The sequence below is a fragment of the Pangasianodon hypophthalmus genome, chromosome 17 (genome assembly GCF_027358585.1).
Source record: "Pangasianodon hypophthalmus isolate fPanHyp1 chromosome 17, fPanHyp1.pri, whole genome shotgun sequence".
NCBI classification, from domain to species: domain Eukaryota; kingdom Metazoa; phylum Chordata; class Actinopteri; order Siluriformes; family Pangasiidae; genus Pangasianodon; species Pangasianodon hypophthalmus.
In genome coordinates, this window is record NC_069726.1 from 7,286,494 (window position 1) to 7,305,227 (window position 18,734).

At 37.4% G+C, this 18,734-nt stretch overlaps 1 protein-coding gene across 4 annotated transcripts in view; it reads left to right on the plus strand.

Moving 5' to 3' along the window:
* The first annotated feature begins 883 nt into the window (after window positions 1-883).
* pi4kaa (phosphatidylinositol 4-kinase, catalytic, alpha a) overlaps window positions 884-18,734 on the plus strand; it is a 44,299-nt gene continuing 26,448 nt past the window's right edge. For 2 of the 4 annotated variants that reach the window (XM_026943736.3, XM_026943738.3), the window contains exons 1-15: window positions 884-1,073; window positions 4,036-4,152; window positions 6,475-6,568; window positions 6,666-6,754; window positions 8,754-8,826; window positions 8,959-9,221; window positions 10,227-10,293; window positions 12,415-12,566; window positions 12,916-12,981; window positions 13,072-13,168; window positions 14,687-14,878; window positions 17,452-17,552; window positions 18,006-18,135; window positions 18,275-18,404; window positions 18,575-18,670. In XM_026943736.3, coding sequence (XP_026799537.1) covers window positions 978-1,073; window positions 4,036-4,152; window positions 6,475-6,568; window positions 6,666-6,754; window positions 8,754-8,826; window positions 8,959-9,221; window positions 10,227-10,293; window positions 12,415-12,566; window positions 12,916-12,981; window positions 13,072-13,168; window positions 14,687-14,878; window positions 17,452-17,552; window positions 18,006-18,135; window positions 18,275-18,404; window positions 18,575-18,670 — 1,763 coding nt within the window. In that variant the 5' untranslated portion in view covers window positions 884-977. The remainder of the gene's footprint in view (window positions 1,074-4,035; window positions 4,153-6,474; window positions 6,569-6,665; window positions 6,755-8,753; window positions 8,827-8,958; window positions 9,222-10,226; window positions 10,294-12,414; window positions 12,567-12,915; window positions 12,982-13,071; window positions 13,169-14,686; window positions 14,879-17,451; window positions 17,553-18,005; window positions 18,136-18,274; window positions 18,405-18,574; window positions 18,671-18,734) is intronic. The other 2 variants (XM_026943737.3, XM_026943739.3) reach the window with 1 other exon arrangement.

Genomic DNA, 18,734 nt, shown 5'->3' on the forward strand with positions numbered 1-18,734 from the left:
CTGAGTTTTTAGCAAGAAGCTACCTGGCTATTTTTTACTGTTTTGCAGCTGAATGAACTGAGGAAGGTTTTTTTATTAAGGTTATTTCTACTGTTTTCCCTGCTGAAAAAACAAACAAACAAAGACCCTCATAGAATTTGTAAAGGTTTTAATGGTTATAATAGGAATTGTATTGGTTTTAATGGAAACGAATGGTCCCTGTGGGTCTGTACTGGAAATTTGGGGGCGTGTTATGTCTAATGGATACCATTAAGGATGTATGTGCCTAATATGTCCTATTATGTAATGGAAACCATTTGGTAATAGTTATAATGGTTAACAGCTGATGGTTTTTAATGGCATTTGTAGTGGAAACCATTAGAATTTCTGTGATGGTTTCTATTTTTTTTTTTTTTTTCAGCAGAGCTGCAGCTAGTGAATGAACTGAGGAAGGTTTTTGTTTACAATGTGGAGTTATTTCTACAGATTTGAATGAGCTGAGGAAGGTTTATTTTTATTTATTTATTTATTTTACAATGTGGAGTTATTTCTACAGTTTTGTAGCTGAATGAATGAACTGAGGAAGATTTATGCTTACAATATGGAGTTATCTCTACAGATTTGCACCTGAATGAACTGAAGAAGTTGTTTATTATTTATTTATTTATTTATTTTTTGCAATGTGGAGTTTTTTTCTATAGTTTTGCAGCTGAATGAACTGAGGAAGCTTCATTTATTTGTTTATTTATTTATTTGTTTGTTTGTTTACAGTGTGGAGTTATTTCTACAGATTTGCAGCTGAATGACGTGAGGAAGGTTTTTTTTTGTTTGCAATGTGGAGTTAGTTCTACAATTAACTGAAGAAATCTTTTTTCGAATCGCTTTTGTTCCAACATATTGACGACGCGTGTCCTATCCTGCGTTCCGTACTGACTGCCTCTGTCATCACTGCCTAGAGATGCCTCGACATTAAATTTTCCTACTTTTGGAAAATAACGATGGCCTTTAAAGGGGGATCGCGGGGGTTTTATTTTAACACTGTGCTGTCTTTAGCCCGGTCCTTGGCTGCTCATCGCCCGGCTCCGATTGATAAGGTAATATCAGGACATAAACATTTCAAAGAGGTCATACAGGCTAACAAGCTAGCATGCTAACTCCACTTCCTAGAACTAGCCGCTCGCGTCAAAATAAAAATGTAGCTAGAGTGCATGTGTTGTTTTTTTTTTTTAGACAATCTCCTGTTATTGGTTATTAGATTAGCTTATTTCTGATGAAAACGTCACCGATTGATTTTTTTTCAAGCATGAATAATGGAATATAAATGGCAGTAATGTCCATCACATACAGTCTGATGAGTGAGTGCAGTCAGAGTAACACTTGAGGTGTTGAAATGAAAACATCAGCTTGAGTAATCAGACAGTAGAGCAGTGCAGACAGCACCTGGGGTCATCATCTGACAGCCTTCATTAGGGATCAAACATATGGATCCTTTATAGTTTACTCCAATTTCATATGCGTTACACATGAACACAAAATATAGCATATTTACACAATGTACTTATTTATACACAACACATCCTATTTCCTATACAGGGATGGATTAGGAAAATCTAGGCCCCTGGACAGGAAGTTACATTTACATTACATTCATGGCATTTGTACATACACGCCCTTATCCAGAGCGACTTACAATTATCGCATTTATACAACTGAGCAGTTGAGGGTTAAGAGCCTTGCTCAAGGGTCCAGCAGTGGCAGTTTAGCGATGCTGGGATTTGAACTCTCAACCTTCCGATCAGCCGTCCAACATCTTAACCACTGAGCTACCACTTCCCTAAAAAAAAAAAAAAAGAGGGGGCTCTCCTCCTCAGCCTGCTTCATATGACCACCACACAACCAAGCACATGCAAAATAAACTGCATACATTACTACATCCCACATCCATTCGGAGTATTTGAGAAGCCTTTGTGCTGTGCAGAAAGCACAACTGGCTCATTTCTTGCTTTCCACTTCGCAAACTCATCCAGCGAATCATCAAAGCGCAGCTCTTTGACAAGCAGACAGATGCTGATGAGCAGCAGTGACAGCATGATCAGACTTTTTTTTTAATTCTGAGTTTTAATCCTCAGGGAAGATTAACATAGGATTGTGCCATATCATATATCATATCATATTGTATCGTATCATATCCATGATATACGGTACATCCTCCCCACGATAAGAATTTGTCATCCCGCGATATTGACGACGTAGCTGATGATGTGTTCACGCACCACAACATAGGCCCGTTACACTTACAACGAGAAAAAGCATGCAGGAAGGCAGAGTTCCAACCCTAGACCAGGAAGAAGAATTAATGCCCAAAAAAGGAGCTTCCTGTCAATCAAATGTCAATCAAACGTCTGTGATTTGTAAAGTGTGTCAAAAACCCGTATCAACAAAGAGTTACTTACACATTAAAAAACTGTTCCACCATCTCAAAATAAATAAATAAATAAATAAAACACCAGCAAGAATATGAGGAAAGCCAGAAGTCGTGCGAGGAGAAAGCGTCAACAAGTAACATAAAACAAACTCCTTTAACATCTGCGCGTTTGCCAGTTGCACTTCCTATGATTAAAAAGTAAATGCTGGAACGACCTGACGGAGGCGGAGGCATTCTGAGACGTGTTGCCAATCCGAGCTGTTGACAAGGAACCGGCTTTGTATGAGTTGTTAATTTATTGGGTTGTTTTTGCGCTGATTTGCAGTTTTGTAACTGAAGACATGTTTGGCCTTGTTACTTTCTGATATGCTGTTTGCACTATTTTTACCACTCTTTGTGCCATGACAGTACGAAAGAGCTTGTATAAGTGTTTACATTTTCATTAGTATGTAGTTTAAGAATAAAATCAGAATCTGTGTTTACATTGCAAACTTGTACATGATTTGAATCATTATATACTGTTTTGATGTTTTGCAGCATAGTGTAAGACTTTGCACAATTTAAACAATGTATGCACTTTTACAGAGGAAACTAATTTTTATGACATTTCTGTTTGTTTTTCTTGGGATTATATTATGTTTTTTTGGGTTAGATTATGAATCCTGCGAGTATTGATGTTCGTAGTTTCACCTGAATTTTAATTTCTGAATAAAATTCATATTCTTTTTTTTTTTTAGCCTATTTAGTTGGTATAGTTTAGTATTTGATGATGGTCAGGGTTAAGTTTTCCTTTTTTTGGATTAATCTTTGTGTTTGCACGGCTCTCAAAACTGTATGCTGATGCGACTTGTGGCCGAAAAGTGTTTAATGTTGCTATTTTCATAGTCATTTATATCATTACTGCAAAAAATGCCATGAAATATCGTGATATATAACATTCTATGGCTTCTCTTTTCTTTGTTCCTCCCTCAATTTGGTCACCTGCCCATTCCCACCCAGCGGTCAGCTCTTCCCTTTCACACAACAACATGAACCCAGCTGACTGCGTCTTTTCAAACTGCTGCTCATGCTGCTTCACATGGCAGCGTAACACACTCAGAGGAAAGCGCTATCTGCCCTCTTCCACATACATGAACTCACAGATACCTACGATTGGCTAGTGTCGCTGTGATTGACCGGAGAGAGAGAGAGAGAGAGAGAGAGAATATATATGCTAAATTTGATGGCTGTGGCATTGTTGAGATTTTTCTCATGATACCATGAATGCTTTTCTCTGTCCTTTTTAGCTTTTCATTCCATCTGGCCACAGTAAATGTGCGTTTATGGTTATCCATGATCACTTGTCTAGCTCCAGTAAGGATCTTACCGACTCATCGGTAGCAAATTCAGACCTACACCCCAGTAACATTTCCTGATTTGTTTCAGGTTCTGTGACTTTCTGTTCATTAGCCCATGTTCTATATAGACAGCAGAATAGTCTAATCGTTCACTTCAAATCCATGACCAGGGCCCCAGGCATATCCACTGTAGGCTGTTCCTGTATACACTGTATTAAACATTGTCCACAAATAGCCAGTATTGTTGCCAGGTTGATGATTATTCAACTAAGCAGTTCCTATGTGACTCTTTAGGTCCAGAAGCTACAATGCATGTGTCCAGTGGATTTCCGTGGCGTTTTCCAGCTGGACGAGAGGAGAAGAGATGCCGTGATAGCACTCGGTATCTTCCTAGTGGAGTCTGAGCTGCAGGTACGAAACACTTCTACACAATCTACAGAATCAAGAGCACTAATTAGCTTGATTGAGTGATTCAAGTAAACAAATTCGTACACTACGCTCATCACTCTGCAGTTGTAGTCCAGCGGTAGTCCAATGGTAATGCTTCCTACACCCTTACTGTGCAGGTTAGCAGTCTGAAGCAGTGAAAAGACTTGGACTTTAGGCAGCGAATTTCATTTTAACTAAACTTTCTGCCACTTTCTATGACCCTGAAGCTTCCTTTACTAAAGTAGCTACTGTCATTACGTGCCCTTTAGGACTCTTGAAGCTGGCTAGATTAAAAGACATTCACCTTCTGCTGATATTTAACTGCAGATTTTTTTATTAGTCATAAAGAAAATCATCTACGTCAATTCATTTACGCAAAATTCTCAACATACACTAGTTAGAACATGCGAGCATTAAGGACAGTGGAAAAATGCTTAATGTTAATGCAGTGTTGATCTGAAGAAAACTGTGAGCAATAGAAAAAAAATAAAAATGTTTTATTTAATTCTGTATATTGTGTACAATAGGTTATAGAGTCCAGAATAGTTTCATTGTGATTACTGTTTAAAAAAAAAAAAAAAAAAAATTCTAATATAATCTGGACTCCACCCATAGAATGATATCACCAGAAAATATTTGGTCGATCAGATGAAGTGAAAATGTGACTTATTTGTCATGATTTAAACAAACGTCAGTCAAGCATTAAAAACTATTTTGAGATGTGTAGGTGGTTTATTGAATGTCTGGTTTTTCTGCATTATGCATATGTTTGGAAATTGTGGCGTGAAAACAGTGGACATGGCAACCAGTAATCATCCGATTGTAGCCAAATGAGAACCTTCATTTTCAGCTCTGAGACGTGCAGCTGTATCTGTGAAACACTGTCTACAATCTTCACTATTCTTTTTTTTTTTTTAACAAACTTTGTTATAGATTTGTATTTTATGACGTCTACATTATTGATTCAGTACAAAAACATTTTAGATTTCCAAACATTAGTTTTCCAGCACAAAATTAAATGTTCCAGAAAAATGTTTGTATGTCAGTAAAGAAAGCAGCAGATTACATAAGAGACACTTTTCAGACAAAAAACATAATGAAGGCTGTTGGGTTTTGCTGCAAAAATAAGAAGCAAGTGCGACAGTCAAAGTCTCCAGAAGAACTGTGGCTGCTTCTGCAAGATGCTCAGTAACACTTACAGCTCACTTCCTTATAAAACTGCACTAATTGTACCTGAGACTACTAATTTTTTAAAAGCAAAGGATCGTCACACCAAATATTGCCTTTGTTTCATTTATTACTGTTTACTGCTCTTTATAGTATTTTTTTATGCAGAAACATTTAATTTCATTATTTTTGAAGGCATCTTTGCTCTACAGCATTTCTGTGCACGTGCCTAAGACTTTTGCACAGTACTGTATATTCATATTTTCTCTAAGCAAACAGGGTTAGCAGACTCTGTGGAACAAAAACACAACCAAACTAGTGCTATTTCTTTTTCTGCTGATTTGTGTCTGTGATGTCAGTTTTAACCAATAACCTATGTAAGGAATAAAACATCACAGGGCATGCTCTTACAGGAAAATAATCAAGCCGTTATTGAGAAATCACACTTTTTATCCATGTATTGCTGCATGTAATGTTTTTCTCACTGTCCTCCTTTTATTTTCGAAAGCAAACAAAAATGCAGTTGCCAAGAAACCACAAATTCCTGTCCTGAAAGCTTAAAATGACAGTTTTACCTCTGTCTGTTATAAAGCGCGGACTCTGGAGACTCATTCCATAAATGAACTTCACAATATCAACGTTTATACATTTTTCTTTGTTAAATAACAAAACGTTCTAATGATATTGATGATTAGATTCCTTAGATCTCTTACTATATAAGCAATAGCATTAAAACTAGTGCAGTAATATCAACCCTGTGATTTGAATCACAGCTGGCACTATTGTCAGAGCTGCTGTTATAGAAAACTAATCAACACCTTCTGACCAATCAGATTTGAGAATTCAAGTTTTTTAAATAAAATGATAGAATATCTAAAAAACAAGCAAACAAACAAAAAAAAATTATTCATAGCACAAATCAGCACAAGCAAATAAATCTGAATGAGTGAAAGTAATCACTAATAATCGATAATAATAATAAATAATACACTTCAGGTTCTTCTTATGATTTTTGTTGTAGTTGTTTGCTCTACTGTTTGGATATGGATCTGATAAATGTAGTATTTGGATTCTTTTGTTATTATTATTATTATTATCATTATTATTATTATTATTATTATTGCTTGATTCTCTCAGCACAAAGATACTATCGTCCCGTACCTCCTGGGTTTGCTGAAAGGACTGCCGAGAGTGCAATGGATTGAAGAAAGCTCTGAGAGGAAGGGAAGAGGTAGATCACTCACACCTTCTCCTAGAAGTTTAATTTTATGTTTTAAAATGAGTCATTCGAATTCACCTTTTCTGTAACGTTCCCACTATTCCTGCAGAAACTCTCCCCGTAGCTGAGAACTTCTGCTTTTGCTTGGTCACTATGCTCTCTGACGTCGCTCAGAGGGATGAGACTTTACGAATCCAGGTAGGTGCAGTGCTGCAGTCTGAGCATTTAAACATCTAACTTTTCTACACAACTATCATTAGAAGAAGGTAAATCTAGTGTACCTCTATTCTGAAGTAAACTATTGTGCTCCCTTAAAATGATTTACTTTATAGAAAGGGATTTTTATAAAATTTTGATCCTGCATTTGGCCAAGCCCAAAATGGCAAAATATTAATCTTTTAATGATCTTAACAACAAATCATTGTTCAGGAAATGAGCAAGAATTAAACAGGAAGTTAGTATGGGATAGCTTTTCTTTTTGATTTCTTTAAATGTTTAAGGCTTGTGGCTTAATGGCTGCATCCGGTGTGGCAGCTAACCAAATAATGCTAATCTTTTAAGAAAAAAAAAAAATCCCAGAAGATATATTTGGAAAATTTTGTACACCCAGACATGTATTAGTTTTGAATTTTACATCAAACATTTTAATCATTATCATGATTTTACCTTTGCGTACAAAAAGACTGTAAGTGGATTTCCATATCTGTAGCTTTTCCCCAAACAGTTCACTGCAGCAGTGGAGCAAATGGTGGCACAGGAGGCATCAGGAGTGCATTAGTTTAATTCTTGCTAATTTTCTGACCAATGATTTGTTCTTTGGCCATTAAAAGCTTCATATTTGCCATTTTGGACTTTTGCCCAGGAGTGTAGATAATTTTTATTAGCATATCTTATTGACTATCAATTATGATTATTGAATTTCTATTTCTGGAGAAGTATTATTTGTCACAGAGATTTCCTGTTATTATGCACAAGGCCTTCTGACTTGTTATTTGATATTTGTTCGGGTCATATGGCTTTTGAGCTGACAGAATTGTGCCAATGTACGTCAGCCTGTTAGACTAAATCCGCAAATGTCTGTGGTTTCACTCGTCACTGTGGGTGAATTCTGGCAAACAGAAATTTGACCAGAATTGGATTTTTGTCCTTATCATATACTTTGACCTTTGGAAAAAAAAAACCCTAACGATATTTCCTCTAAATGACGTAATGTAGACGTAAAGGAACCAGTTTAACAAACTTTAAATTGTTTTTGCTAGCTTAAGAGTTCAGTGTGTTTTCTTCATACACTGACTGTCAAACTTTGATCCAATTTGTTGGTTATGTGCCAATAAATATAATAAATAATAAATAATATTATATAAAATAAATAATCTACTATATAAAAATAATAAATATAAATATATAAATCTAATAAATATTTAAATCTAATCTAATAGTGAACAGTGATCAGTCGAGCCAAGAGCGATGATGATGCTCTGGTTTATCAACATGGTGACTGAACTTTACCTCAGGAAATGAGATTAGACACACTGACGTGGATAATGCTTATGATCAAAGTGATTATTTATTTCCATAAACCTATGTCATTGTCACGTTTAATTATTTTTATTTAGTGCATGTTAAATTAAATGCGAATCAGTAGATTTAGACAGTCAGTGTCTTGGTGTCATTCAGTGGAGTCTGAATGGAATCTTATCTTAAATGCAGATTTCTCCTTTTTCACTTTTTGGGGTAATCAGATGTTAAAATTTATAAATTTATTTTTGATTGAGATGCAAAAGAAAAACGTTTTTCATTTCAAGAAAGTCTGTATTTTTCAGAATTATTTGTAGTAGAAAATGTCAGAAATTTACCAGGTGAAGAGTTTTCCCAGTCCATCACACATATGTCTAGAATAAAACTGTTTCAAGCTTGAAATTAGTAAAAAAAAAAATAAAAATAATAATAATAATAATAAAAAGGTTAGGTTTATATTTGGTTTATTGCAGTTTTATAATAGGAAATACTAGACATGTTGGACGATATTCAGAATATTCAAGATATTTTCACTTGCTGAGATATCTTTTTTTTTTTGCAGTGCACTTAAACAAGGTCTTGAGACAAACAGAAGAAAGAAAGGAGTCATTTTAATTATCCAAGAGTCATTATGAATCATAAATGATTGATTTTTGTATAAATTTCTCGTCCCGTACAGATTTTGGAGGTTGTGATGGACCTCATGCAGGTCCTCCTTGAAATATGTCGCAACCCCGAGGATCAAGACAAAGGTCTGCATTTAATAAGCCCCACATTTCCATTTTCCATTATGACCTTTAGTAGTGATAATGAAATGCTCTTAAATATGAGACATTTTTAAACTGCAGTGGTTCTGGCTGATTAAGGTGTGTATCTTTACTCAGAATACCTGTGTCGATACACTCTGCCATGTTTGCTGGGTGTGGTGCGAGCATCTGGGCGCTACAGCAACACAGATGAACCGCTGCTGTCCAAGCTGTTCCCGCGGACGACGGCGCAGCCGGTGACTGCCTCGGAGGAGCCGGAGTCAGTGAGGCGGCGCTCCTTCAACGACTTCCGCTCCATCTTACCCAGCTCGCTGCTCACAGTGTGCCAGAGCGACACGCTGCGCCGCAAAACCAGCAGCGTCTCCAGCATCTCCCAGCAGGTGTGGGGCCGCAGTGCCACGCCTTACCAGTTATCGGCGCTTTATTATAATATATAATAGAGCTGTTCAGTGCAGTAGGTTGAAGTTCGACCAAAAATGTGAAGTGAACAGAAAAATGGTACCACCCCTTTTTTAAAATTTCCTTATTTGTTTGAACTTTTAAAAAGTGCAAAAAACCATACAAGGTTTTGTCATATTCCTAGTAAAGATTACATCTTTCACACTCACTTTTGTTCTCAGTTGATAATGTATATAAGTATAAATTTGTTATTCATTCATTAAGGAAGAAAACACGACAGGGCTTGCTGTTATAGGAAATTAATCAATAATGCAATAACAGGTCTTGTAGTGTTTTATTCCTTTTACACCACAGCAATATGCCAGTGCTAGCAAGGTTTTTTTTTTTTACATTTGAGAGTAATGTCATACTTTTTTAACTTTTAATAATTGCATTTTAATGTTGATGAATGTCCATGAAACAAGTTAGTTCTTGTTATCACTTATGTTATAGCACAATGTAAACAGCTGTTACTTCATCAGCCTCTCTTTTTGTCTCTTGAAGTTAATAACACACAAAAGGTAGCTTTTTGTATTACAGAGAAATCGCAAAGGCATCCGTCCTGAAAACTTTGTGTCTTCAGCTAAGTTTACAGCAACACATCTGATTGTTTGCGAAGCACTTATACTGGAGACTCCTTCCAAAAGTACTAAATAAACACAGAAAACTTTTCAACAATCACACGTTTTTTAACCTTGTGTGGCAGATGCGGCACATAAACAAGTCCCTGGGAATTATAATAAAACTATAATGTATTAGAACATTTGTATTACAGCAGGCACTACTGCTATGATAGAAAATGTACCTTTGGAAGAATCAGAATGCTGTGCTATAAATGATGAATCATGTCTTCATGAATCATGTCTGGCCTCTTTATGCAGGTTGTGTGGTTGAAAATGGTGATACACAGTGATAATCATGACTGTATCCTTCATGTTTTGTAACAGGCAAGTCCAGAACGTACAGGATTGCCTCCAAGCTCTCCTGCTGACCCTTCTGCTCCTTACTTCGAAGGTAAAATTTGAGCATCATAACCATTGTAAATGTCAATATGAAGTCAAATCCTCTTAGAGCCTATGTGTCAAAGAGCATGTTCTTTATAAAAGCAAGAGTGACATCCTCTTAGTTGAAATAAAAATCGTCTAGACACGCTGATCACAGTTATGTGATACAGAGTTATCTTTATTCACCAAGCACACTTCATTTCCCTTTGTGACGATATCAACATGCAGACCACTGAGATAAAAATGTGTTGTATAACAGTGCATCTTCATATAGTAGGGCGTAAGTATGACTATGATGCTGGAAAAGCAGCCGCTGAATTATTCATCTGTATGGTTAATTATTAATAATATTAATATGCACCTTTATGGAGAGTAAGTATATTATTATTATATATCTACAATTGAGGCCAAAAGTTTACATACACCTAGGCTAAAGGAATTTAATTTCAGTTTTTCACAACTCCACAGATTTACCACGTTACCATACATTTCTTTTGGCATGACAGTTAGTCATTTACTTTCTTAACATCAAAGTTCATTTTAAAACATTTAATTAGAGTCAAAACATGTCTCTGTAAACAGACTGGAAGATCTGTTTTAGAAGCTTCTGATAGGCTAAAAGGACCTACCTTTAGAAACAGTGCCTTTGAAACCATGGGCAAATTCACTCAAGCAACTCATTCAAGATCTCAGGAAGAAAATTGTCAACCTCCACATGTCCAGTTCCTCCACTGATCCCCAAAACAGCAACTAAGAAACTGGTGAAGGAGTTGCAGGCATCAGGTGCCAAATATGTACATCCACCATTAGGAAAGTCCTACACCACCATGGCCTGAAAGAATGTTGTGCAAGAAAGAAGCCCCATTCTTAAAATTCCATAAAAATGCTAGACTGAAGTTTGCAGATGATCACCAGGAAGAAGACCTGTCCTTTCGGAGGAGTGTTCTCTGGTCAGATGAAGAAATATTTAAACTGTTTGGCCATAATGATCAGTGCTATGCTTAACACATAGCACTGATCATTATGGCCAAACATTTTAAAGGGTAAGGCTTTAAAGGGTGTGTAAACAGTTTAAAGGGTGAGGCTTTTAATCTGAAGAACACCTTCCCAACTGTGAAGCGTGGGGGTGGCAGCATCATGTTGTGGAGGCGTTTTACTGGAAAAGGGATTGGTGCACTTCAGACAATAGATGGCATCATGAGGAAGGAGGATTATCAAGAAATACTGAAGCAACTCCTCAAGCCATCAGTCAGCAAGTATAAACTTGGTTACAATTGGGTTTTTCAGCAGGACAATCAAGTCAAGTCAAGTGTCTTGATCCTAAGCGTACTTCCATAGTTGTAATCAAATGACTTACAAACCTGACCCAGTTACAGCAGTTCTGTCAGGAGGAATAAGCAAAAACTCCAGCAAAGTATTGTGAGTAGCTTGTGGAAAGCTACGCCAGCATTTGATTCAACTTAAGCAATTAAAATTCAACTTAAGCAATGCCACTAAATATTGACGAAGTGAATGTAAACTTTGAACCCACTGAAAATCTGATATAGTAAATAACAGCTGAAAACAGACCTCTTATGGAAGTAAAGTAGATACCCTAATAATCAGAGAGAGAGAGAGAGAGAGAGAGAGAGAGAGAGAGAGAGTAATGACAAATAGGAGGTGCACTATTGCTATTACACTATTTTTTTTCCCAGAAACGTTCAGAGGGCATCTGGTTCAGAATGCATTAAGACTGGGATCCCGCAGGGCGCAACAAAAAGTCATGCGAGCAGGAGGTTTTTACTTTTATGTGGGTGCAGTCAGATATGAAATATTATATAATTGCATAAGCGAGATTAAAAAACAGTCCTGAATCCTCTAGCTGAGTCAGTTATGAACTCAAGTGATGTAACTGAGGTTGAACAACTGTTAGAACCAGCACTCAAACACCATGCTGTCAGTGCTGGCATTTCTACCTCTGTTCTTTTATTTTTATTTCATTTTTTTTTTTTTTTTTTTTTTTTTTTTTTTTTTAATAACAGTGTTTTCTAGTGTTTCTGGGGGTTCATATTTAGATATAGAAGATGTCATTGTGTTACACCCATACTGATTGTGCTTTTCTTTGTCTTGTGTGTATTTGTGCTTGTTATAGCAGGATCATACCTGCCTGATGGCAGTGCTGTAGACCCGGACTACTACTTTTCCACCATCAGCTCCAGTTTCTCTGTGTCTCCGCTCTTCACTGGCAGCAGCACTAGAGGCTTCGACGTGCCTTTGGACATGCTGAGGCGTCTCCTTCAGATGGTCAGTGCTCCACATTCATCCTTCTCATCCTACTCTGCTTGTTTTACTCTGAAGTGTCCTACACATATAGATGGATGAATGCATGAGTAGATAGATGGGTAGATGTGTGGACAGACAGATGGATGGATAGCATGAATGGGTATACACTTATATAAGTATGTACTGTGCTTAATTGATCCCATAAGGAATATCCCATAAGCACAGTGAAAGCGCCAATAAACACCAAGCAGAACAGTAAATGCCCTAAATATAATCTGAGGAAATAACTGAAATAAAAATATTATTTTAGCAAAGTTGTACTGTCTAATGTTTCACATGATCTCTACTAATGAGGCTTCTTTGTTATCAGATTGAACAGTTTGTCGCTGAGACATTTTTAAAGAAGCTGGATCAAATCATGGTCGATGTTTTGGAGGTAAGGTGCATTATTTTTGTCATTTGTCAATGATTCGTCCTGGGTCAGTAATAACGTAGTACACTCTATGATCCATGCGTTCTGTTGCAGAGCAATCCTGGTCATCACCTCTTCTACAAAACCTTCAGTGACCCTCTGTATGTGGCGATATTTAAAATGTTGAGGGACACGCTATACTATATGAAAGGTAAGGCAGGTAATAATAGTCTTTTATACTGTAAGGAATAAAACTGATTGACTAATGAATGACACATCAAATGTTTTATCCATTTTCAGTTACGTTTAATGTTGTGGAACAGCCGCAAAATAAGAGTTCCTGTTATCACTTGAGCTATAGCAGCTATAAACAGCCGTTCCCTCATCAGCCTCTCTTTTTCACTATCTTGAAGTTGATTAAACCAAAAAAACAGCTTGTCAAACCCGGAATGCAGAAAGTCCTCTGTCCTGAAGACTGTCCCATGGGGGGAAACTTACTGACTGACACCTGGCACTTCTTCAATAAATGTCAAATTAAACATCTCCTTATAGAAAACTTCATCATATCAACGATTATACATTTTATTTGTTAAATAACAGCACATTTTAATGCATTTATTATTACGCTAAAATGTAAGTCCTTGCCAAATCCCTGCCAACTGAAACATGTATTTTACTTATTAGTATTATTATTATTATTATTATTATATTTCTTTTTACACAAAATGACCAAAAACATGTAGAAATTGGTTGCAGAAAGAACAGAACACATGGCTGGACATGATATTGATTGGGAGGAAAAAAGAAATCCTACTCCCTATCAGTATCTCAGTGTTACTATTGAACTATTAAGGTTGAACCTTATATCACGGTCTTATTATAGTCATAATCATGCGCATATACTGTACATAGGAACATGCTCATTGAACAACACCCTTTTTTTGTAAAAATCAAGTCTGCATTCATGCATGTCTCTTCCAAATCGCGAGCATGTTAAACAGAAAAGCTGCATTGCCGTGCACCAGCGCTTTCCTTCAAAGCACACAAAACTTACGGTTCTTTCATTTGTCCCTTCATGCAGATTTCACTTTGACTGGACAATGTATGCTCAGACTATTATACTCCTAGTTGCTCCTCCAGAGGCTATTTGAAAAATCAGTGATCAAGAAAGTAATCTACTTTTTTCATGTTTATTGCACCCATTCTTGTATTTCATGTGAGTGTTCTCAGTCCCTGCTGATAACGGGTTATGGTATGTCAGAGAAGTGGGCTTAAACAAATGATCCCCAATGCACAAAAATATCACTTGATATGACTGTGTGAGTCTACAGTCTGGGCTAGAATGAAGTCAGTCCCAGCCTCTACTACATACCATTCTGTGTATTTTTACTTATAACTGTTGGTGGCGCTGTTGCACTTGGTTCCGCAAAAGTAAAAAAAAAAAGTAGCCTTATTTTTATGTATTTTCTCTTTAGCCTCTCTGCTAGTCCATAAATAGCAGCCTGCCCTGGAGCAGAGAGAGCCACAAACAAGCACGAGTTTGAGCAAGCGTTACACTAATTATGAAGCATTCAGCCAAACTCATAAAGTAAATATATGTGCATAATAATGTGCATATTCTAAATCTGCCTACAAACTGATGGCTGATGGCTCGCCATCATAGAACGTTAGGTAAATTGTTCATGTCCAGTATTATTGTAAACAGTTAGACCCTGTGTTTTATGTGCAGACCTGCAGACGTCCTTCGTGAAGGAGGTGCACGACTTTGTGCTGGAGCAGTTCAGCAGCAGCCAGTCAGAGCTACAGCGCATCCTGCATGAGGTGGAGTCCCTGCACAGCGAGCTGAGCCCGCTGAAGTTACGATGCCAAGCCAACGCTGCTTGCGTGGACCTCATGGTGTGGGCGGTTACCGAGGAACAGGGTGAGAGCATCATCTTTTAGAAGTGCGTGTAAGCACTATAGATAGTGGTATAGATACAGGTACTGCTTGCCAGTAGTAGTGTGGCCTGCAGAAAACCCTTTTTAGTAGAAAATGTAGTAGAAATCGGAATGCAGAAAGCCTTCAGTCCTAAAAACTGTCCCATGGCGGAAAATTTAATGACTGACACCTATCACTGCTTCCATAAATTGTAAATTAAATGTCTCCTTACAGAAAACTTCACCATGTCAATGATTATACAGTATACAACAGAAATGAATACACCCCTGTGCAATATCACTTTAATGTCAAATGATTCAAAATTGTATCACTTCTCAATAATTGCATTATTTCTAATTAGACAAGTAGAGAATTTCCTCTTATGAACAATCATAACAAATATTTTAGAGAGACTATATTTGAAAATACAGGCCCTAAAGTAGAAGCTCAATGCAACAAAAGTGAATACACCTGTGATCACTGACACACAAGTTAGAAAAAGTGTGACAAAATTGAGTATACCTATACACCTGTGATTTCCAATTAGCCTAATTGCATGAACATGGTTTAAAAAAAAAAAAAGACCTTTGTACACCAGAACTTTCGCAGTTTTGGACCTATGGGCTGTGTCTATTTGCGAGTCTGCGTCACGCTCCACATGGAACAAAAATTGCCAGAAGAATTGAAAAATCTGATTGTGAGACTTCACAAACATAGAAAAGGATACAGGAAGATCAGTGACTAACTAAAAATCAATCAAAACACAGTTGCAGCAGTAATCAGGAGGTATAGCACGAGCCATAGTACCACTAATATGACGCCACGGACAGCGTGCTACATGCACAATCTAGCTCTGAAAAACAGATGGGCACATGCTGCAGATGTGGCACAGGGGTTTATCAATCAAATCGTTTCTGGGATAGCTCAGACAGTGCAAAGTACATTGCATAACGTCAACCTCTATGGACTGCGTCCAAGAGAAAAAAATGCTTGCTTGCTGTTTGGCACAAAACTGCAAGATTAAACTTTGCTAAAGAACATGAAAAGAAGATAAATTTGTTCAGCTCAGATAGGGTGCAGCATGTTTGGCGTGAACCTGACCAGGACTACCAGTGTGAATGCATAGTCCCGACAGTGAAGCATGCTGATGGGAGTGTCATGAGTGCACAAAGGTGTTGAGGAGATGACATTTACCCAAAGATGGCACCATGCATGCCTCTGGATATACCAAAATACTGACTGACAAGGAGTATCCCAGCATGATAACAATCCAAAGCACACTGCCAAACTCGCACAAGGGTTTCTAAACAAGAAAGAAGTGAAAACTACGACCTGGCTAAGTATGTTGCCTGACTTGAATCCAGTAGAACACCTTTGGGGCATTTTAAAGAGAAAGGTAGAGCAACACAACCCATCTAGCAAAGAGCAGCTGAAAAACATTGTCTCTGAAGAATGGTAGAACATCTCTCCAGAAATTTGTGCAGCACTGGTATCTTCTATGCCGAGAAGGATCGAGTCTGTCATCAAAAATAAAGGTGGACATATGAAGTATTGATGAAGTATTGAAAAAAATAAAAGATTCAACTCTCAGTAATGAGGGTGTACTGACTTGTGTTGCATTGACTTCCTACAGTGGGGCCTGTATTTTTAATATACTGTAGTAAATCTAAACTGTTAGTTTTTTTTTTATTTTACGTAAGAGCAAATACCCTACTGTTCAGCTTAGAAGTAATGCAGTTACTATATACAGTGATACATTTGGCATTTAAGTGATATTACACAGGGGTGTTATCACTTCTGTTGTATACATTGTGTACATTTTTCTTTGTTAAATAACAGCACATTTTTAAGTTGTTTATTATTAGGCACAAAAGTTCCTGTTAAACAGTGTAACACTGTAACATGTATTTTACTTATTATTTGCACAAAATGACCAAAAACATGTAAAAAGTCATTGCAGAAAGAACAGAACAGATGCCTGGTCATGATATTGATTATGAGGGCTAAAAGAATTTTACTACCTAAGAGTATCTCAGTGTTACTTTTGAACCTTACTATATTAAGGTTGAGGCATTTCTCAACAAATCTGCAAATCTGCTTACCCCAGAAGTGAAAAGGGAGAAAATCGCATTTAAGATTTTATTCCAATTTCATCATAGCTAGCAAGGTTTTAGGCATCTTTAGGCAGACTGACTGTTTTTACTGCTGCATTTATTAAACTGCTTCCTTACCCAACATGATCTTTGCGGGAAAACTGCCTAGAAAAGATTAGGAGTAACATTTCCATGTGATTTTGGCGAAATATATTTATTGTTTCTTAAAGGTGAAGTGTCAAAGTAAGTTATAGGCAGAAGAACCCAATTTTGGCCATATTTTTGCTGTTTGCTTGAGTTCAGGCACAGCGACATCCGGTGGCTTCTCTCAGGGTGCCACTCTCATGTCCTTATTTACTTTAGCTTTCTTTTTTCTGTTTTTGAACTTTATTCAGATTGACCATGCTGGTCAGTATACCCAGCAACCAGTTGGCTCCTTGGCAATAAAAAAAAGTTAATTTGATTTATTTCACTTCCTGGTAGGTGCTGAGAATCTTTGCACCAAGCTATCGGAGAAGCTGCAGTCTAAGACGTCCAGTAAGGTCATCATCGCACACATGCCACTGCTCATCTGCTGCCTGCAGGTTAGTGCTGGAGACCTGAGCCAAAGCTTAATTCAGAATCCTCCCTGGTTTTAGGGTGAACACAGAAACTGATCCAACCTCCCAATATAGTGGGGTTTCTGTCCATTGTTATGTAAATGTTACATTTGCTCACAATAAACGCTGAAAGGACAATGGGATGGAAACACACAATGATTGGCTTGTTGTAGTGTGGATTGTTTCAAATTAAAACTTGTGAAACATTTATATGAAAACATTTGTGAGCTTAAAATTGGCCCTGACTTCCATTCAATATTGTATTGGTTGTGACTAAAACTAAGACTAACGACTATAAAAGGCATATAGTTTCGCATACTGAAAGGAGATTGGTAATATGAGTGGATAAGAAAATGGGTAATAGTAATGTAAATGATTCAAGAGAAATACAAATAATTATATTAGACTAATAGATGTCTTGTTGCTATGTTGTTCTAGGGTCTTGGGAGGCTGTGTGAGCGCTTCCCAGTGGTGGCTCACTCCGTCACCATGTCTCTGAGAGACTTCCTGGTGGTGCCGTCGCCTGTTCTGGTCAAGCTCTACAAATACCACAGCCAGTATTCCAGTGGTGAGACCCACAATCACTATCACACCTAAAGTGACTACCAATTTAGATCACATACATGAGGACACTTCTGTTATTAGAGTGAGGGGGATCAAGGAATCGGACTTGAAGAAATGAATCACTTTCCTCTTTTCTGAATTAGGAACCGGTGAGATTAAGATCCACGTGACCAACGAGCATTCCCAGTCCACCTTCAGTGCCCACGCCAGTAAGAAAAGCCAGCCATCCATGTATGAGCAGCTCCGAGACATCTCCATAGACAACATCTGCAGGTAAACGAATGATGGAAATGACAGATTTTCACGTCACGCTGTAATGCACAGTATGTACAGTAGAATGGTGGTAAATACTGTACTACCCTACAGCAGCCTTGCAGGTTGTTGTGTTCCTGTGGTCACTCTTAAAATGTTTAGTTGCTTGTATCCCATTTATTGCCATTTAGGTGCCTGAAAGCAGGACTGACCATGGACTCTGTCATTGTGGAGGCGTTTCTTGCCAGCCTGTCCAACCGTCTTTACATCTCACAGGAAAACGACAAGTACGCGTTTGTTTATTTGCTTCACCTCTCAAGTGCTGAAACTGACTATCTGTTCTTACAGAGT